This window comes from Bradysia coprophila, unplaced genomic scaffold, assembly GCF_014529535.1.
Source record: "Bradysia coprophila strain Holo2 unplaced genomic scaffold, BU_Bcop_v1 contig_324, whole genome shotgun sequence".
NCBI lineage: Eukaryota > Metazoa > Arthropoda > Insecta > Diptera > Sciaridae > Bradysia > Bradysia coprophila.
This window is the reverse complement of record NW_023503584.1, coordinates 3300020-3323015: the sequence shown is the minus strand read 5'-3', so window position 1 is coordinate 3323015 and position 22996 is coordinate 3300020. Positions and strand designations below refer to the sequence as shown.

Sequence of the window (22996 nt, the reverse complement as noted above, 5' to 3'; positions counted from 1 at the left end):
GCCACAATATCGACATTACTTCCACCTACATTTTGCTGGTGTGTGGGTCGGTTAAGTAGCATTCCTAATAAAATTACTTCGGTCTGGATACTGTAATTCATTACATCTTCACTTTTCGCTACTTTATATGTAGCCGCAGAATTACCAATAAATTTTCCACCTTCGTTTCGCACCGAATGTAATTCAAATTTGCTGATGACTCCAAAATATTTTGATGAATTCCACGAAATCGGAAAACCCATAAAAACGGTAAATATTTTCACATTTTCCTCTTAGTCATTTTCTTCTCGCCTAAAGAAACTGGATTTTCCTACATAATAAACTCGACTAATTACACTCTACCATACCATCGTTGTTAATGTTAAACCGATAACCGTAGCCCGGTATGTGTGTGTGTTTTTCACAGGGTACTCAAAAGAATAAAAGTGAATAATATTCACTTGCTGGATGAATTTATACCAACTTTGCAGAAATATTGTTGAAAGAATCTCAACAGAAAACGTTATTGCCGAAACCTAATAACATTCAGAAAGTTCAAAAACGAATTCCTATAAAATATGATAACTTCTGACAATTCCAAAAAAACGTCAAAAAAGTTCGTACGAGACTTAATTTATAGGAAGTGTCACACCCCTGCACATTTACTCATAATTTTATTGACGATTACTCAATCTCACACTATACCTCCAACTTGGAACATTTATTCAAATTCTCTCTCTCTTAACGATAAAACGTCTGTTCTTCACTAAAAAGCAAATTCCTCACCTACTCTTTCCATATTATTCGCCTTTTGAAAAACTCAAAGAAATAAACAGAACTGCTTGGCGGAATATCGCTCTGTGTCTGTTTCATTTCCCAAACGAAATATAAAAACGATATTCTAACCAACGTTTCTGTTAGTTTGAATTTTACCTCATATGAAGACAAACGTATCGTTCAACGTACAAATGAGAGTTGTAGCACGTTGGTTTTTCACCTTTCGTTAAAAGGAACAGAAAAAAAAAGTTAATTCACATTTAGTGATGTTGTGCTTTATATGATAATGACGAAACACAGTAGCGATTTGTTTTGGTTTGCAAATAAATTTGGTGTAACTGTACGTTCGATATGCAATTTTGATTCGTTGCATTGAAATTCTTCGTTTTTTTCGTGGTTTGAGCGGCGATAAAACGATAAGAAAATGATTTAATTGGATCGAAGTGGTTCAGTGAGATTTTAATTAAGGTGGAAAAGAAGATACGAGACGAGCTAAAATTTTGTTATATTATTAACACACGTAAAGGTGATGTGCATTTATGAAATAATTTTTTTGTGTGTGAACACGAAGAGGAACGATAATTAAAAAAATAAAAAAAATAAAAAATATTTCCATGTGAAGTTGGTTATTGTAATTAAGCACTAAAAGAAACCAGTTTCGAATGTTGACTTTTATTAAAATAAAACAAATTATTGAGATCGATGAAAAACAATGTTAATAGGAAATCATCGTCATATAACCAACAATTTTATGAAAATCAGGAATGTTAACAATTCCCATCGAATATTAATTTATCAACATTCGTTTCAAACATTTAACGGCTATGGGATTTAACGCATTGAAAAATATAAACAATAACACTCAGCCAACGCAAAAACTTTGCCATTTCACCCAATCACCAAGTTCGAACACAAAATCACCACCCATAATCAACAACCAATCGAGTGCAATTAAAAAGCGAAAAGGTGCACAAACACGTCCATACAACTGTTTCAGTTGTCAATTTATTTCACAAATAGAAATTCTCAGTTGGACGATAATTTGTTTGGTGATCATGATAGCAATGGACCGGTCCGGCGTGAATTGCACAATGTTGAACGGTCGTATGACCGGTGATTTTGAAGTGAACGAATGGGTTGAAGACGATTTAATGGGCGACAGTGATAGTGTTGTGGAAACAGGAGATGACACAGTTGATATGGACAGATTGCAGACCATTATTATGCAAGGATTAAATTTAACTAGAATACCAGATGTATCAAAGGTAAGCCGAAAAGATTATCCTTTCATACAACAAAAGATGCGGCAACAATTTACATTAGTCGTAAGACGGAGTGCTGTAAACCGATCTAACGAATTCTTGGTGAGTGATTTCTTTATGTGGAAAAACATTCATTTTCTACACAATCCAACTCACTCACCAAAATTTCTTCGTATTGGTATGCGATCAATCTGATAAATTTACTTTAATTGAGACATGATGAATTAGGAAAAGTTTTCTTTTAATTGCTTTTCCAATCACTATATTCGACTGATGCTAACCAGAGTGGTATTTTATGTTAGTTCGAATTTAATTAAATTTCCATTTTCAAAAGAATTCACCGAAATTTAAAAACTGCTGCATAATTTAACCCGATTGAAATGTAGTACAGGTATACCTCGACATGGATTAATCTGTGAATGTAATGAAATTCGAGGATAGTCCGGTTGATATATGATTGAATGGATATAATACTGTTTTTCAATCAACAATCATCTACTCAAATGACTCATTACGTTCCATTATGAATATATACTTGAATGAGGAAAAAAAATCAGATATATCGTGTCATGACCAAAAATATATCGTAATGTCTAACATTTCTGGAAAATAAATTAAATCAGCGTCAATTCAGCGTTGAATGTTTCCAAAATTTTATTTAAAAAAATGTATAACCTTTTAGCATCCAAAATTAATCTCTTTACCATATTTAAAAAAAGATGTTTAAATCAATGATACTTGATTATAATAGCAGGCACAAGCCTGTATCCGATAGTTAATTTTTTTGTATAGTGCCGAGATATTAAAAAAAACGAAAAAAGCTTCCGAAAAGAGACAATGAAAACCCTCTATCAATGTTTATCGATAAAAAAATATTTCTTTCTTAAAAAAGCCGAAAACTCACGATCAATTTTGCGTTGCTGAGATCGACAATTATGACGCGTTGTTTAGGCCGAAAACTCACGATCAACTTTGCGTTGCTGAGATCGACAATTATGCTATGCTTTCCATTGTCGATCCCATCAATGCAAAATTGCCAGTGAGTTTTCAGCCTTCGTATGCTACAAATCGTATTCCAAAATTGCCTGTGTGTTTTTACCTGGTCTTACGAAATGAACAAACGGCTGAAGTACCAGATTCGAATATTATACTGGTATTTCGTCTGTAAAAGGTAAATTAATTTGCAGTAGATATCAAAGCTTGCGCATCTTAGCATAATATTAATTCATTATACTTGAAAAGTTGAATGACCTGAATTTCAGGCCAGGTTTTCGTTTTGAAGCAACGTGTAACGTGACCTGACCTGAACTTGAATTTCTCAAAGCTGTAGTAGTGGACAGACACTTTCACTCATACACACATACATACAAGACTATATGTTATCAAAATCAATTCTGATTGGATGACGTTTCGTATATATGCACACACAAACAGATTCACACACACATACAAACATACACTCTTTGTGGGGTAGGGTAATCTCGCACACCACACAAATTCATGGTGTGCGAGATTCACATCTAAGTGGTGAATCTCGCACAGTCATGACTTTTCGTTACATGTCGTAAAAGGACGCATACTATGATCGCATGTGCGAGATTCCCCGACACCCTCTTTGTACCCTATGGGAGGAACACAAATGGTGACACGAACTTAATTTTAAAATTCAAAATGGCGGAGTGAAAGTGTCTGTCTACTTACGAATCGTACGAAGTTTTCAAACAAATCTGTCAAAAATTTCAGATCAACCTGGAATCTGATCTGAAAGTTCGTGTCGGAAATCCGAAATCAGGTTTCAGTCATTCCAAGTCAGATCAATATTCCTAATCAGGTTTCAGGTAAATCCAGGTAAAATTCAGGTTGACTGATCTGTTCCGAGCACTAGATTGTACCGATTTCGAATCGGTACCTAATACTCCGAAAAGAAAAAGAAAATTGTGCAGTCGAGTTATGTCGTCATGGAGTACCAATAACCAAGAGTCTTCAAAGAGTATATCAAGTCTTAAGTGTCCCTAGCCTTTTCCTTTGATCTGGATACGGACCTGTTCATTTAAACGTTTTATTACGACCATTTGATTGCTTGAAAGAAAATCCGACGTATCGTTACATTTACTTTCGCTTCTCTTAAAACTGCAGTCATTATCGGATTGACCATTTTTTACATTTTTTTTATTATTTTGCAAATGACATTGTGATAGTCATCATCTGATGTAACGTTATTGATTACCGATTTTCGTTATTTTCTTTTGAACAGAAAAAAAAGTCAATGAGTAAGCATGCCATCGTCGTCATATCTGAGGCTAATTTTAAATTTAGAAAGTCTCGTCTGAATTTCATTTACTTACTGGACTATACGTACACATCGAAGCGATTATACATATTAAAAACCAAAACGATTCATTAAGTTAAGCCTTCTACAACCAATAAATTTAAAACAAATTTGTATACACACACCAGCTAGACGTTAGAATCTAATTATTTATGTAAATCCGAGAAGCAGAAGAAAAAAAAATGAAAATCTAACCAAAAAACCGAATTCCATAAGGTTCGAGCGTTCCGCAGTTTTGAGGAAAACAAGATTAGACAAACACTTGATCCCTACTGTTATCGGTATTAATGGGATTAAGTTGATTATAATTGGCTGTTTCTTCAGATGGGCTCGTCTTCCGATGACGTTTAATTTACGTAATTTCAATAATTCTCTCCAATCCCACATAATCCTAGGCTAATTTTGAGGAAAGAAATATGGGTGAGTGATGGATTGAGGAACAGTGTTCAACTAAGCCACTGACATGAAAACGCTCAAAATCTGCATCAAAACGTTGAAAATCCATCTAGAACCGCACTCAACTCACACATAGCGAAAAAGATTTTCCGTTTTTCATTGTATTTGGGTTCTATAATTGTAATTTTATTCGCATATTTGTGGCATAATCATGAATCGGAGTGTGTGTACGACGAAAACAACCTGCACGCGTCCGACTAAACCCACACAAAAAGCATTTCAATGCGTTTTGTTGAATATTACATAAAACGATGTGATTGACCTATAAACTTCTTTTATTTTTTTCTTCGTCTCTCTAACTCGTAAACTTTTCAGTTTAAATCATTCATTATGCGTCGTTCACTACTCACATTCTATGTTCAACATTATTTATGACTGACATTCGTTACAAGTTTAAAGAGTTGATACGCTTGTTGATTTACATGAAAATAACATTTTTCCATTCATTTTCACCGCATATAGAACCGCACCACAAACGCATTGCCACACTAATTTATATACAAATTTACCGGCTAAATATTCTGTTTTTGTATGAGATTAGAAGCTGTCAGATATATTTACGGTTTGGGTAAACTAGAGATTCCACTGAAGTTGGTGGCGTACGTCATTTTTATTAATCCAACTAAAAATAGTCATTGTTTTTAGGATGGAATTTTTTCGGTTATTTCGCAAATATTTAGCAAGTGACTAAGTAACTTAGCCGGATTAGGTGATGACGCGTTAATATTGTTCTTGACAATGTGAGAGTCACTTTATTTATGTTCCATGTGAGTGTATGGTTCTCAAAATCTTGTCTTTATGACTTCCACATGATCCACAGAATCAATATTTCCAGACTGTGTCTGTGCTTTTAGATATTCAAATTATCTTTAAGAGTGTTATGGGATTTCGTGCGTCGAAAACCGTACTTTTCATGCTTCGAGCACTACTTTCAACATGTAAAATTCATTACAAAAGGATCAAAATAAAAAGTCGGCTTCGCCTCGGATCAACAAACGTCACACGAAAATTGGACTTTTCACCTTTTCATCCCTTGTCATGTAAATAACTATTTTATTCAGGAGGACTGAAAACGTCACATTCTCTTACTAAAACAGTTTTTTCCACTTTTTGTCCCAGTTGTGTCAATTTTTGTTCTGAAAATAATGTGACCAGAAAGGTGTATATTTTGGTCCCACTACACCACTAGGACGTAAAAGTTGAAAAGTTAACTTTGATGATCCGAGTCTAGGCCGAGGTCAATAAACAAACGAGAACGTGACTTTTAATTTTTATTCCGGAGTATGCTAAAAATCATTTCCGTACGGAGTGGCTAGTAAAATAACTTACGTTCTTCTTTAGAACTTTATATTTGCCTTCTGCGATTTCAGACCTTGCCTTCTTCTCTGGCTACAACCTTCACATTTGGCTACAACCTTTACACGTTCCAAAGGTCTTTAAAATAAAAAGTACGGTTTTTGATGCATGTTATGTCCCGGTGTACCAAAGCACACCCAGTACTGACAACTTTCTGTTATCCATCAAAATTTCTGTATAAGGTAAACTACGTGGACGCGATTCGTTTGATTTAATAATCCAAGCCCACAAATTAAGTAACGAATTATTGAAATCGAGACTGAAATAGAAAACATTTTTACAGCCATATCAAGTTGACAAATGGAACTTAAAAAATCTTTTTCGTGTAAATCATTCGCTAAGACATTCAATAAAATGCTGAATGGTTCTCGCACTTCTATTAAGTTGATTTTATTATCAACGGCAGATAATAAAAAAAACTCGACGGAATATATAATGTGGAAATTCCGTAAATAATAAAAAAATTGTCTATTTTCGAATCACACCAAATCATTACAACTTTTAAATTTTCGATAAACATCGCACTTTGATAACACGACATGCTATCTTAGCGCCCTAGCTATATAGATTGAACCGCACAATTAAATAATATTTTAAATCAAAATGTTTATTAAATAGAATGTGGTCAGCGGGTTATGCGTCACCTGCACAGGTGGCACTTTGTTTAACCGCAATGACAATCACATTGTTAGTTATTTTTCTTTCGTATTTTGTCTGTGACAATTACACATTTTTAACAGATAAAATGCATTTTGCGTAAAACGTTTTGGTCTTTGGAACATTCAGTGTTAAGCAATGCAATTTCATTTTCCTTTTAAAATATCTCTCCTAAGGCATTAGGTTTATTACAACATTCCAAATTGCGTTCCAGCGACTAAAATACCTATTAAAATTGGAAATAAAAAAATCGTAAAATGACTTTGACAAAACAGTTTTTTTTTAAAGAAAATAAAAATCGTCGACAGATAAAACATTACTGGAAATGGTAATGGTAGTCAGTGATGTTGCTTCCTTTGTTTCCGAGAAAACTTTCCTGTAGAAAACTAATGATGGCATTTTGAAGTTATTTCAGATAAAACCATTTTTTGTGTGTGCCTATGTCTCTAGGCATCATACGAATACGCTAAGTCACTGTGCACATTTTATGTAGAAAGATATGGTTTTTTGAAAACCGTATCCAACTAAATGACTAAATATTGACCACCAGTGAAGCAATAAAAAATATTTTTTGTCAAAAACATATATCGATTTATAACATCCATTGCTGGCATACTACAATAATATTGGCAATATAAAAGTTGGTAGGTGGTAATCTGTCTAAGGAATTTCAACTTAATTTATCATAACTTTGCAAAAAAGGAAAAACGATGCAAAGACAAATGTATCAATGCCGAGCATCAAACAGAGCTATACATTTCTTAAATACATGTCTCAAACTCAAAGTCTATTTTCATGACTGTTATCTTTAACCTTTTATAAGCGACAATCGCGTCTCGATACAACAATCTAATCTGTTACTTCTTATGGTCACATTTTCTTTATCGTAGAATGTTTGAAAATCTTTTACTTCTTTTGTGTTAACAATTTGTTCTGCTATATTAGAGGATACTAGGGGACACCAGAATATATCGCCTATTTTTGTCGTCTTTGACAACAGATAACCGATGACCTTATAAGGACAGACAGTAATGGAAGGCTGTCTGATTGATTTTTGTGTTACAATTAAGTATAGGAGATACGTACGGTACGCGAGGAAAACGAATTAAAATTCCACAAAATTAATTCAAATTTATTAGCTAATTGATTCGATAAAGTAACAGATAACATAGACTCGTTTGACTATCAAGTCAAAACTATTAAAATTGAAAATGTTTCAGTGTGAGATATCTTATCTCGGGCGACACTATCGAATCAGATGTGCAAGCTCAGTTTTGCTGATAAAATTCTGAACCGAAAGCGTTAGAGTAACGTCTGCTGTTGGCCCTCCGATTACATTTTTACAATGAATTTGACTTGATAATTTGGACATTTTGTCGATTATGAGATTCGCTGGTCGTGGTAATTGCGTCTATCGATTCTATGTGGGACTGATAAAATAATTAAAGTTAAATTAAACTGGACGAATGTGTACGGTGATACTGCATCCTCATTAGTCGGAACTTCTAAAACATATTTATTGTAAGATCAGCTTGATTTTATTTGGTGTCGGGGAATCTCGCATACGCGATCATAGTATGCGTCCTTTTACGACATGTAACGAAAAGTCATGACTGTGCGAGATTACCCTACCCCTTGGGGTAGGGTAATCTCGCACACCACACAAATTCATGGTGTGCGAGATTCACCTCTAAGTGGTGAATCTCGCACAGTCATGACTTTTCGTTACATGTCGTAAAAGGACGCATACTATGATCGCGTGTGCGAGATTCCCCGACACCTTTTCAATGTACGTTCAGGTCTTACCTCTTAATCTAGAATTTTCCTGCATTACTTTGAGATGATCCTATACTCCAATTAAATATTCGGTAAAAAAATTCAAAATCGTTGAAACTACTTGGGGTCTTGACTTTACTTACACGCCCAGTAGATATAAGATGAAGAGAATTTGCCACAAAACTAGGATTTTGTTCAAAGAGTATAGTGTACGTTTCCAAGCCTTTTTCAAGCGTTTGACGTTACAAATTTTTCTCGTGATTCTGTACACAAACTTCTGCTCAGTATCAGAATCCATCAAATTTTCTAATTAGGAACAGTGCTGAAGATTCATTAATACTTCAACATAAAAAAATCCATTTACGTATTCGTATACATTGTATACGAGCCGCTAAAACAACACTAAGTGCACAAAAATCTGAAATTATTATATGTGGTTTTCATTCGGTAATCCCATTGGCGCTGCACAAACGCATTGTATGCATGCAGTTTCTAGCCAACAACATTGCGTTCTTGTATACATAACGAACACTTGTTTCAATTGTACATTTTGATAGTACACAGCAGACAGAAATCCTAAGGCTGAGTGGTTTTTCGAGTAGTTCAATGTTTTCTTACTTTCAGTGGTAAATTCTAAATTTAAGGTTTAAATCAGAACATGTGAAGTTCAAGTTAGAGATGTGATGGGTTTTATGTTAGAGGAGAAAACATCGTTCATTCCCTGAGAGGAAATTGGACTGAAAATATAAATTTTTTATCGTGCAGAGCAAACGATAGTAAGAAGTTGATGGATGTAATTTTCGTAGTAGATACTCGGGCTGCGTAAATCATTTACTAAACAAGACAACAAAATGAAACTGAAAGGAGCAAATTTCCCTAAAGTCGATTCCTACTACACCGGGAAATTTTTATTTCCCAAAGCGATTTAAATCGCACGACACCAATAAAGATTAACAAACAAAACACGATTAAATGTTTGAAGAAAAACCCACAATTAATGACAGAGAAAGGAACAGATGTTAATCGAAACTATGCAACAAAATGCGAAGAGAAAAAAAAGCTCAACCACATGACTAATTCTATTACATCTTCCACAATTCGATGTGCCAGTATTTTTTTGTGGTAGAAGTTGTATTTAAATCACCAGGAGAAGAAGAAAAAAAAATTGAAAACATCAACATTACGTAACTTTTTTAAAAGCATTACCTACATTGAACGGAATTAACGTACATTACTGCAACTCTCGTAAATCATTCAACAATTTTCGGCCTTTTTAATTAAATTATTTGAAAAAAAAGGTTTTTGGTGAAACGTGCGCTACTACCATACGACTAAAAACTAATTTCAAATTGCTTGTTAAATGTCAAAAATAATTATACGAAAGATAGCACGGAATTCCCCGTCATTATAAAGTGTGCTCGCTTCAACATTATATCGTCATAATATCCATTTAACTTAACACAAAAAAATAAATTTGCAAAATCACTTGGATCGTATGTAACTCTATCAAAGATATTCGAAAATTTCTTCGTCATTTTGAAATTTAAATTTATTTTTGCATAAAATCTGCATTAAACCAGTCAAGGCTAATAATATTTTCGATAAAATTGATTTTAAGTTTGACTGATGGAAAAGGAAGTCTCAGCATTAAAATCGTATAAAAGCCTAATTAGCTCCTTCAAGTAGAAAATGGTTGATTAGTCGACATCTTAGGGACTTAATGGTGCACGACAAGAAAAACTAATATTTCATTCATTCATCTCGAGTGTGTTGAATGAAATTTATGTTTTCACATCCATCTCCAGCACAGAATTTATTTCTGTTCATTAAAATTACTCTAATTTGCATCACCATCCGCTTGATATGTTCAATAATTTCTTTCTAAGAAATGTGTACGAACTTAATCGAAAATTCTAACCCGTTCACCTCGACTAAATAATTGTGGTGACTTAAACTACTCCATAGGAAAGAGATAATAAATCTTAAAATATTCATTAGATATTGCAGATTAGATCTATCTTGTAATTTGTTTTTTTCTTCTACTGTTGTTCAGGTTCTACATTTTACACACTAAACGGCATTTACACAAATACAATATTGAGAATTTATGCGCGCATAAAACGTTCCCAAACATTAACAAATTGGCGATATTGATCAATGATCACATTTACATTCGCTTCAATTTATTAACTGATTGTATTTTTCATGTATAAGGTGTATGTATACATATGGATATATCGTCATTGAATCGAAACATACAACTTTTTTCAGCGAATAAAAAAAAATTGTGTCCGTTATGGCCATCAGAGAGTGCTTTAAAATGATTCGAGATATGTCCGGTTTGGTGAAGTTTTTGACGTCAAAGAAAAGAAATAAAAGAAAAAAAAACGTTCGAGGTAGAACTGGACCAGTTAGTAAACGGATGTGAATGTTAGGCGGAGCAGAAAAATGGCGTAGCTAGAAATTGTTTCTTTTTTGTGGGAATTTCCTCTATTGCTCCGTTTCGATTCTATTCTATCGACACGTACTATTTGTGCGGTAAGATTCTGAAAATTTGGTCGGAAGAATCACGACCAGATGAATCAGTTGCACAGAGTACTTGAGAAAAGGTACTGGTTTTATAGACTCCTCCATACAACATGCATCCTTTTTTGTTATCCGTGTGGGCGGCTTATTTCAGTTCTAATGCAATAAATTACTTGAACCGTATTTATCCCCTTCTATTCTCATATAACCAGTAAATTCTTGACCAGAATTTTATTTTGAATAGTTACATTAGCCATGCAACAATTCATCCCGTCTGTATGGCGCATAGAAAAGTAAACAAAGTTAAGGAAAAAAAATGAATTGTAAAATTCTTAACGAAAAAAAAGACGAAGAAAGAAACAATAAATGCAATGTGATGTGCGTATATTTGCCCTGTAGCTCAAAAAGGTTCTTAAAAAACATTATGTTATTAACATACCGCTCAACCATATTACAATATTTGAACCTTCAGGTTTTTATGGGCAACATAATTCATTTTTTTACGTTTATGTTACTTTAAATTGTATTTTTGTTTAATTTTTACGATGTTGTGAAAACATTGACTCTACGACGTGTGTAAAGTGGGATTTGCATTTTAAAATGAATTTTTGGAGGTGAAAAAGGCAGACAAGAAAAAAGGAAACGAATCGATTTGATTCCCGTATACCGACACCGTTAATGAAGGATATTCGTAGCCATTTACACACGGCCAGCATTGCAGCAGAAACAAATCTTTTACTTCTACTGTATCTAATATGTTCTGGTGTTTCATGGAAAATCTTTTACTTCATTTGTTTTAACATAAATTTTACTATAAAAGAAAGCCTCAGTCTGAGATAATCGTTCATTTCAGTTGTCCTTATCGATAACAGATGATTCACCGTTTTCAACCGGTAGGTTATTCGTGCTTAAGAGGAATCTACACATGGCTAAATTGTTGCCTACATTTGGGGGCAAAATTATTTTTTGTTAAAATGTGTTAGCTTTGTTAGCTTAGTACAAATTTAAATGTTTGTGGCGATGGAGCCTAACTTAAAATACTTAAAAAGATGTGTCAATTTTCGTGAAATATTGAGTTTCCTCAGACTGATGCATCACCACAATTTAGACTGCTCACATTTCTCAGAACCAGTCAAACGACTACAATCAAAACTAATTTTTATTTAAATCTAACAGATTCGTAGTCGTTATTGCCGTCGTACATTTTTCGAAACGGATTCTGATGAAATGATATCATCAAAACTAAAATACGAGACAAGCAAATGTAGGCTACAATTTTAGCTAAGTACCGGTACCTCTTAAATGTAAATTAAGAAACGTTAAATACATAGATTTTTCTATCGAACCACACTTCATTCCGCCCTGTGGTCTTTATTGACTAAATAAATAAAAACGAACGAAAACAATCGAACCAGGAGCTTAAATTTCTTCAATGTGAAAAGAGAATTTCTTTTACCAGATTTGAAGTTCCAACGAATTTCTTTGCATTCATTGAAATTCGGATAAATGGTTTACAACAATATGGGTATTATCAAATCGCATTTCCTTTAAACATAACATTCTCGAGTTATAATACAAAAATATGAAATCCTTAACTTAGCTATTGAAACCAGGTGCCATAAGACACGTATGAATACAAAGTATTTATATGAAAAACGCCCTCATTCCATTTATATCGCTTTTTAGTGCGCTTATTTCCTTTCTTCGGAAAGAAAAATAGAAGAAGAAATTTCTGCGCAAACAATAGAAAATTGATAAGACCTGAGCGTTTCGAAATGGCTAATAAAAAAGGTTTCTTATTATGACCCCGAATGTCTGTTTAGGAAATGCATAATGACAAATTTATTCGTGTAGGCGTAGGGAAAAAAGAAATTCCCTAATATCAAAAGTAGATGCGGTGAAATGAATTTCTGAGGATGTGATATCTTTCTAATTTGAAGGATTTGCGACACGTTTAGAATTAAAAACGGGCTGTATTTACTTACGCTTGGAAACGAGACAAACAAATATTTTTTGTGTGGTAACACAACCGGAAACTATTTTCAATATTTGCCTTTGTTTTAGGGTTTTAGAGACATGTGTAAGCCTTAGTGGAACCAACACCGAAATTGTTCATTTCTGTTGTACTTTAAGACCTTATGATCTGTTTTATCTATCAATTTTATTTACCGATGTCCTCGTAATGGTATCCATTCCGAATTCTTTGATGAAAAAACAAAACGTCACTGTCTTCCGAAAAACTGTAAACATTTATATATATACTCGACATATTTAAGTTCCCACGCTTTTCATTGCTCGAATATTTTGTCACATCAGTGAAGTAATAAAATTTGTTGAAATTGAAACATTCCGACAACGTTTCCCATACCGAAAATGATTGGCGCCGTAATAATTCATCAATTAGCACAGAAGAAAATATTTTTATCATCTAAATTTAAACTGTTATTATTGTTGATTAATTGGAAAATATAATAAATTTTCCGAGAAAAGAAATTTGCGGTATTTTTAGAACATTTGGAATTTGGGGAAATTGGATGTCTAAAATGCCTTTTATTGTGCAAACGACAAACAATGGTCTTGCACACGACGTTGTTTTTTTCCTTGGTATTTCTAGGTCGTATATTAATGATGCGATCTATTCGTATTTTGTTATCTAGCAAATATTCTAAGGATATCTCTTAGAAAAATCGGTTCAATGGAATCAATGACTTGTTAGCGACAGAATTCTACTTCTTTCTTTTATTTGATTTTTTTTTCGCTCAGACGAATCCTTTAGAAAATATTAATTTTCTTGTTCGGAAAGGGTAGAGGTCCTTTCGAAAGCCCATCAGAGTCTAATGATCAGATAGATCGAACAATTTTCAGGTTCAATCCTGTAGCAAACGAAACATTTTCTGAGAAAAACTGATAAATCAGAAATTGTGCTCGGACCATGTTGGACCTATGTTAGTCTGATCTGATATGATCTGAAACCAAAAATTATGGTCAGGTTATCTAAACTCAATTTTTAGATCTAACTTGCTCAAAAGAATCATGAGTCTGAAGTGATACAAATCTGGTTTTTAATTTTGGGTTTGTTTTGAGCTCTGACCCTTAATCAGAAGTAGAATTAAGGTTTCCCAATAATTTGTAAAACGACCCACATCCGATGCCATTTATTGAATTAATGATATGTTTCTTAAAAATCGATTTTCGGTGTTTTCCAGTGACTAGTTTTTGGAAAACATTTTCCCAAATTTTAAAGGTAAAATCAGTGAAAATTCGGTAAAATGTTTCGCTTCCTACCCTACGACATCATTTTCATCCTGTCAGTTAAAGCTTTGTCATGCAGTTAGTGCTTACAGAATATACGACTAATCTTTTAGAAACGGAAGCGTTACACAACAAAATCTATTACTTCATTTGATATAAAATCTCTTAAACATTTTTTTATCAAAAATTCAGCTATAAGGGTACACCAGCACGTGCTAATTGGTTATTATTGTCGTCGTTATCAATAGCAGATGACGAGCTGTTTCTATAAAATTATTAGGTTTCGGCTCTAAAAACCAATATCAACATCAACCTTGGTATCTGACTAAAAATTGATTATATTGCGAAATGAATGAGTGATATGAGTCATAAAATCAGAAGACAACTCTCGTTTCGCAAATTTATGAAATCGCAGCAATTTTTATCGTGTCAAGATCCAATATTCGATTAATTTCCCAAAAAATTTCTGTTCATTCAGGTAATAGAAACATAACGTGTGTCTACATGAATTTGAAAATCGTGTATGTAGCATTCGTTACACAGCGAATTGATATGATCGAATGAAATTAAACATTTTCTGCGAATGGCAAAATATATACAACAAACGCAAGGTAAAAAAAAACTTCTTGCGTGATTTCGATATTCTTTTTCGGCGATACGGAATTCATTCTGACGTGTTCTTATAATGCCTTTCCAATGACTAATTTTTATTTCATGAATGACGGATACAAATTTATTAGAAGTATGCCACACACACCGCCCGACGATCAAATAAACGAGTTTCGGGTGACAATTTAATGTATCGACCTGGTGATAAGAAAAGGATTGATTTCTAATTCAAATTGAATGTAAACCAGTTTGTTTGAATTGACAACCTAAGCTCTATCACATGCGAGGGATGTGTAACATTTTAATAAACGAATTCGTAGAGATATTCATTAATCTCCGACGCATTTTTGCTACATTCCAAATTGTTGCATCACTACCGTACGTCTAATGTTTTCATTAGAAAATAATTTACAAACACAAACATTATCGTGTTTACAATCGAATTTTTCTAGAAAATTCACTTTGTAGCAATTATCCATGCTTTCTTTTACAAGCCGCAACCGTTGTCCCGTCTGTTTAATATCACAAAATAAACTACGACTTTATCTAGTAGAATTTAGAAAATGTACTTACTGTAATAGAGGCACCTCTCGATGTTATACTTGTAGTTTATTGATGTTACCCAACTGTGATTTCTTTTAGAGCGTTCAATTCAACTTCTTCTCTTTTTTTGTAATAATTATATGGCTCTTGCATGCATCGATCGATATATTCAAAGAAAAAAACAAAATGTAAAACCCGAGATGCGTAAATCATGAGCCCCATGAACCGGAAATTGCATTCATTATGCAACTAGGTGAGTCGATAAAAAAAAATTTACTTTTCTATTTTGTGCTGTAAATCTTGGCACCTAATATTTAGTGGATTTGCTGAGGTGTGTTTATTTTTCGAAAGCTGATAAATTCTCGAATAAATTCTTGTTTAAGTTTTGCTGCGTTCATAAATCCAAATTAAAGTTCAATCGATTTGCGTCTTGATGTTTATTTTCGGTCGTTAAAAACGCTGTTGAAATGATTTTCTCTCAACACACAAGACTTTTGCTGCAGAGTCAGCGTGCGATATTTACACCCCTAGAAAAAATAAATGCAGAAAAAGAAAACGTCGTGTGAAGTGCACACAACAATTTATATTGCATTCAAGTGTGAGCAGAAATGTTGTGATGGTGAAACAGATATCTGTCGACTTTGCTAATTGAAATTATGTTCGAAATGAATAAATCTGCAGAAACGAGTTGTGAACAACATATTTTTCGAACGTGCTAAACATGTTGAACCTGATTTTAAGTTGAATTTATAAAGACAGTACATTAAGGAAGACTAGATTCACAGAAACAGATAGGACGATGATGACTGTATCTTATGACATGGAGCAGGGCCTATTTTAGGAAAAAGTAAAATCTCTGAAATTTTACCAAAGTTTCTTAAAATACAGACTAATGCTACGTTGGTAAAATTAACAATAAATGACGAGCACTGCTTATTCGCTGAAAAATTGATACCATGATTTAAGCAGGAAAGCTTTGATTAATTACAAAAGGATTACGAAAAATTCTTGCGACGCGACAGTCTTTAAACGTACCTTAACTTCCGGCGAAAAGAGTAACTGCAATTTAATGTTATAAAATTACCTGGCATGACTATCGCATTATTGCGTGATTGTGCTTGAACACACATAAATATCAAATGTCATAAAGTAAAAATTGTGTTATCAAACGGTGTAAAAGCAAAGATATATTAAAGCCGACCGACATTAAAAAGAATAGTTTTATGAATGCATTACGCATATATATGATGGTCGGCGTGTGTGTGTAATAGACACACTGTGTGTATATAATAAAATTATAAAACAATTTAAGCTCTGCTCCATCCATCCATTCATTATGCAAACATCATCATCAATGGAACATGGATGTGAATATGTCATCATTCATATATCGATGATGAAAACGATGATGATGTCAAAAACTTTTTCTTTTTCCTAATTTCATCGATTCCCAAAATAGACCATCATCGTGGATATATTTAGCCCAAATCACTACGAATAATTTATTTTTAAATTATTTCTTTTTTATTTTAAATATTTTTGGTTTTATTTAGGTATTATATACATACAACAACATTCAGATCGTTACGAAGTGTCTTAAATTTAATTTTTATGTTTTTATTAGATTATTTTACAAGAAATGTAGAAGAAAGAAAGAAAAAGACCGAAAAACTACGGAGATGTACATACCAAAACAATTAATAGAAATGATGCGCGCGAATCTTTTCTCTATACTTTGTTCTCCCCGAAAAAAAAATTGAAACATGCGAAGCGAGTGATGATGATATTACGAATATATATATATATACATATTCATCATACATATTAAACTGGATGTATGGGGGCAGGAGTTGGAATTTCGTTTGATCGCTCTCAATCTGTGCTATTCCGTTGGAATGTTTTTTTTTTACAACGATAGGATTGTACTAAATGGTATTATTTGGTATGGGAAAACAATAAAACGATTCGTCATGATCATATGATTTTGCAGTGTTTTGTTTAAAATTTATTGACTTGCTGTACCATTAAACGTGTAATGCCTACGCGCATTACTTTTGAATGAGTTGAAACTTGTAAGGATGTTAAAAATATAAAGAAAATTTGGAATTCGTCTTGAATGGAATTTTTTCGGGTCGAATATAATTAGATCGATCTGAATTTTCTGTGGCGAAGGTTGCCTTTCCACAGGATCAGATTTTTCTTACAAAGGATGTCTCTTGCTCATAATCTTACGAAATAATGTTTTCAGTCATGAGTATATGAAAGTCCAATGTTCTGCTGAGAATGTACTGTGCTATAGACAGGACAAGCACCTTGAACTATAAACGTTAAAAAATCGCAACTCCAAATTAGAGCATATTTAATCGCCAACAAAAAATTGGTTCGCTAAAATTACTCATACCTTCAGTCTAAACAGTTTGTTGTGCCGTTAAACGAACTGTTTGTGTTAACTTTATTACACTGTTTAAATTAACGATTTTGTTGCTCTCAAAAAAATTAATAAATTTAACTTAAAAAATCTTGTTTTTCATTTACTTCTTTCAGATGAACATCAGTCACAGTGAATATGCTGAAAAATACAATTTGTACCTCGACATGATCCGGCGACGCGAACAAATGGAACAGCTTAATGATCTGACTGATCCGATGTACACGGTGACTGTAAAGAGATTGTTCGTGTTTTCTCATGCAAGTATGTAATGGTTTTGTGTTTACATTTTTTAACTATTTAAAGTCCACTTGGGTCGAAAAAAAAGAATTTTCTCTACTATTCGGCGATTTGATTTTTGTCAATTAGTCACATCTTCAAAGTAGGTGTGATTACGTATACTTCAAACCAATGAAGGACAAAGTAAACAATTTTTTTTATGTTTAAATAAGCGTCTTAAAAATAGACCTACCATGTTAGAGTATTGTTTACGTTAAAGGTTAATACCTTGGATTGTACCTACATGTAGGTTTAAATACTTAACAAATTATCAAAAAGAAAAAAAAAACATTTTAAAACCAAAAAAAATCCAAATTGTAGACTCTGATGTAAGTACTGGTGTAGTCCGGTTACAATGAGACTCACAAATAAGACGTTTTCAATAAGAATAGAGGCTCCATATTCCATCTATTTGTTTTACAATTCACTAATTATTATACTTCGTATTTATGACTTTGAATATCGAAGTCGTGACAGAAATCATTTCGTCTGTTTTTGTCTTACACTTGTTCTGCAATGTTGAGAAAAATAAATGGCTATGCAGAGCGACCCTCCCGCAACGTGTACCTACACAGTTTTTGTCTCTCAGCCAATAGAATTTAATGCTATTCAGACACAGTAAGAAAAGCATGGACTATTTTCGGGAAAGCATTTTCCTAAATTTTCACACATTTTCCCGAATTTTCCTGCATTTTTCCAAAAATATTTTTTGGTAAATTATAGGAAAATTCATGAAAATTTAGGAAAATTTGTGAAAATTTATTGAAAATTTTTTTATCAAAAATAGTCACTGTCAAAAAGTCGTTTCCAACAGTGCCATTACTCGAAACAGTGAGATCACTTTCACCGATTCAGAATGGCTAAGATCCCTTCAACCGCATAAGTACGTAAGCAGTTTTCCTCACAAAAATTTTATCGAATCGATTCAAAAAAAAAAACAGAGCTAACGCCGACCCGTACGAAACACCTATTCGTATCAAAAGCCTTTAATGTGAAACTATTCATTTCTCTTACTTCATTTTCTTCTCTGCTGAAAAACTATTCTCCCTTTAAAATCACTTACATTATCCACTCTTTGCCTTGTTATCATATACAACTAAATTGCCGGAGGCAATATAGACAGCCCCGTACGAAGACAAATTTCATAAATTCCTATTTAAACAGCTATATACCGCTATATTTAACTATATTTCACTATAAATAAACATTTCACAGAGGAATATGCTATTATATAGCTCTATATGCCTGTATATAGCTCAATATACCTGTATATAGGTATATATAGATGTCCGTATATGGAATCTCTGAAACCCCACACACATAACAAATTATTTCCATGTTAACAGAAACTCTCTAAGTATCATTTTTCCCAAGATATTTCTATTTTACTAAAATCCAATATGGCCGCCGGCAGCCATTTTGTTAGGAGACCGGAAATAGTACCGACGCTTTACATTCGTTAATACCTCTCAAACAAAAAAAAATTCATGAAATTCGGTCAAAATTTACTCGAGATATTGTCAAAATACACAACGTTCACTGTACTTCCGAGTAGCCAGATAAGAGCTCACTCCAAGAGACCTAACTCACGCTCCGGAGAACATAATTTCATAAACTTTTTTTTCCCTGATTGGTACGGTCAATACCTATCTAATAAAGCTAAAACGAACGAAATATGTTCAAATGTGGCCGACCTACAAGCAAAAACTGCTTGCCGCCCTGTGCCTGTTCCACACCAAGGGGTCTAACTCACGAGTCGGTCATCCGATTGCCATAAACTTTTTTTTATGTCGATCGGTATTGTAAATACCTTTTATTTGACGTATCACTTACAAGTTTAACGTTTAAATGTCCGGAGATATCTTCGAAAAACCGTAAAGCACTTATTGGGCCACAGCTCGGGATGGGTCGATCCAAAATCAGTCATCTTCGAACTTAGCCTGTCTTTTGACATTACCAAACGGGAAAAAAAAGAATTTTCAAAATCGGATGCGTTTTACTCAAGTTATCGTGCAGACAGACAGACGGACAGACGGACATTTTTTTTTCGCGGATTTGGCATCTCTAGACAACCACAATAGGTTTCCCCTTACTCAGGGAGTCCAATTCGACGTGTTACAAACGTATGCGTAAACCTATAAGACCCCAGTACTTCGTACGGGTCTAAACAGCAAACAATGTGCTCGTTCACTTGACAAATTTTATTCACAAAATAGAAAAATGTCGTCTGATATAATGAGCGTCAACAAAAAACATTTGACGTGTCTTATGATGATGGTTAACTCTTTGTAACACTCCGGCATAGCATGCAGAACCTTATTAGCACTTGTTGGATTCCGATTCAGTGACTATTTCAAATAACCTTGACTGTTTCTAGCCTCATGTTTCATACTAATTCAAACTGATGGAAAAGGCACCAAATCGTTATTGTAGTTACAGATGGATCGTACACTGCAGTATGATATTTCTATTCGAATGAAAATGAAATTACATTTTCACCATTCCTATTTCGACTATCTCTTCGCCGAAAAATTTCCTTCAATCCCTTGCTCATTCAGCGGATGTGTGTCCAATTAATGCCGCTTTAAGTACGCAATTATATTGCAGTACAATTTCCAAACGAACAATCGCGCAAAAATACGAAAAGAAAATATCGTCATTACTCATTGTACATGAAAATATAATTTAGAATCTCACGTATGACACATGCGACCAACGTCACAAAGCCATTGTTGAAATTAAATTTTGTTCCACTAAGTGTGTCACCATCATTTAATTAGATTAATTATCTGTTTCTTGTGTGTGTAGATCTAATAAATTATGTTCAAAACAGACATAGGTAAATAAAGGTGTACGATGAATGATCAAAGAATTGTGTAATATTCTGATCGTTGACACTCGGAACGGTTTATCTGTCTCCACGCCATAGAAAAATTAGTTAAAAACATTTTAGTAATGAGCTCTCAGTGCCTGTATTGTTTAGCATATTCATGAATGGAAATAATTATGCTTGATGTGTGCAGCTCGGCATGAATACTAATTTTTGAATTTTTTTTCTTCTTTCAGATCACAGTAGTGATTTCCGTCATCGCAGAAGACGATCTTCAAACAATCCAGCCAATAACAACGACTTAGTATATATTCGCTTTAGTCTACCAGTCGACGATCTCCCTATGGATATTGACGAATCCACACTACGCCTTATGATCAAGAGTCATTCACCACATCCCTCGCACACTCACCAATCCCACAAAATATCACTGAAAGTATATCAACTCATCGAACCGTACGGTCGAGTACTTGTCGATACTCGAACAGTGTCATTAGACCAGGTACATCCAGCATCCAGGTGGATTGAATTTGACGTTAGTCCGGCCGTAGAAAATTGGAAATCTGGTGCAAGTAATTTGGGACTGGAAATCCATTGTGCCGGTTGCGATGGAATGGGAGTTCACGTTGCACACGACACATCAGCGTATGCCGATTCGCCCGAATTGAGTCCGGTACTGAATGTGGTCGGTAAAATGTTACATCGTGAAAAGCGATCACGGGCACATCGTCACTACTTACAAAATACCAAACATAAACCACGTAAAACCGACTGCACGAAAGAGAATCAGAAATGTTGCCGGCACACAATGGATGTGGTGTTTAAAGACTTGAAAGGATACGAGTTTATCATTCAGCCCAAGAATTTTGACGCTGGGTACTGTCGTGGAAAGTGTCCGCCACGATACAATCCAGCCAATCATCATGCGTTGTTGCAAAGTTTAATTTGGAAACACGATAAAACGAAAGCGACTCGGCCGTGTTGCGCCCCATCGAAACTGATGGAACTTGAAGTATTACATGTTGATGAGAATGATCATTCCAAATTGAAAGTGTCGACGTGGAGTGATATGAGAGTGTTGGAATGCGCCTGTTCGTAGAGACATTTGTTAGATGCTTTAGGATCAGTTATGTTAGCATAATATTAAGTTTGTAAGACCTTATTTAACAAGATTTCCTTCTGGGATATGCAACCAATTTAAATGTAATTCAGTATTTGTACTGTTTGTCAATATTTCCAGAGAGGAAAGTAATAGTAGTGTAGCAATACCATTCGTAGAGCGTAAATTATTTAATTTTATTTTTTAAATGCAGAATTTCCTATAGTTCATAGTCGTTGTATAAGTTTCAACTGAATGTACTCATATCGTTCATGAATACCGTAAAATTACTCTGAAAATAAATTAAATAATTATTGTCTTAAGTTATGAATTGCTGTCAAACACACATGGACGGCAAGCACTAAAGTCAAACAGTACAGAACATACATTTCCGCCGCGAAATGGAAATTTATTCTGAGGAAAATGAAATTTCAGTTCAAGGCTCCTCAGAACACAAAAACATTTAGAGAAATCATCATTTTTCGAAAATTGATTTGCCACAATTTTTAAAATTTGCTAAAACTTTCCGAACATTTTTTAAACCAAATTTTGGAGAATCTTAGCTTTTGCAAATAATTTTTTTCAAAAATAGGCCCTGTTCTATAATGCACGAAGAAAAGCAGTACAAAGCAAATACCGTAGAAATGTTGAACCTTCACCGGCACAAAATGTGTTTCTCCAAAAATCTTTTTATTGCCTATGGAGCAAACAGTTCCTGCTCAAACTTACAAAAACTCGAAATACAATCAATGCTTGATTCAATGCATTCCATACCAAAATCAATATATTTCCCATGAGATTCATGCATATCATTGATGAGAATTTGGTTTGTTCTCAG

The 22996-nt window shown here is 33.8% G+C and overlaps 1 protein-coding gene across 1 annotated transcript; it reads left to right on the top strand.

Moving 5' to 3' along the window:
• The first annotated feature begins 817 nt into the window (after positions 1 to 817).
• LOC119079490 (bone morphogenetic protein 2) lies at positions 818 to 22957 on the top strand. Its single transcript, XM_037187435.1, has 3 exons — positions 818 to 2021; positions 18067 to 18214; positions 21296 to 22957. The coding sequence occupies exons 1-3, from the start codon at positions 1581 to 1583 to the stop codon at positions 22156 to 22158; spliced, it is 1452 nt and encodes a 483-aa protein (XP_037043330.1). The 5' UTR covers positions 818 to 1580; the 3' UTR covers positions 22159 to 22957.
• Positions 22958 to 22996: the final 39 nt, after the last annotated feature.

Coding starts and splice junctions, on each gene's coding strand:
- LOC119079490 (XM_037187435.1), top strand. CDS start 1,581: ATGGGATTTAACGCATTGAAAAATATAAACAATAACACTCAGCCAACG. Junction 2,022..18,066: donor GAATACCAGATGTATCAAAG/GTAAGCCGAAAA, acceptor TACTTCTTTCAG/ATGAACATCAGTCACAGTGA. Junction 18,215..21,295: donor GTTCGTGTTTTCTCATGCAA/GTATGTAATGGT, acceptor TTCTTCTTTCAG/ATCACAGTAGTGATTTCCGT.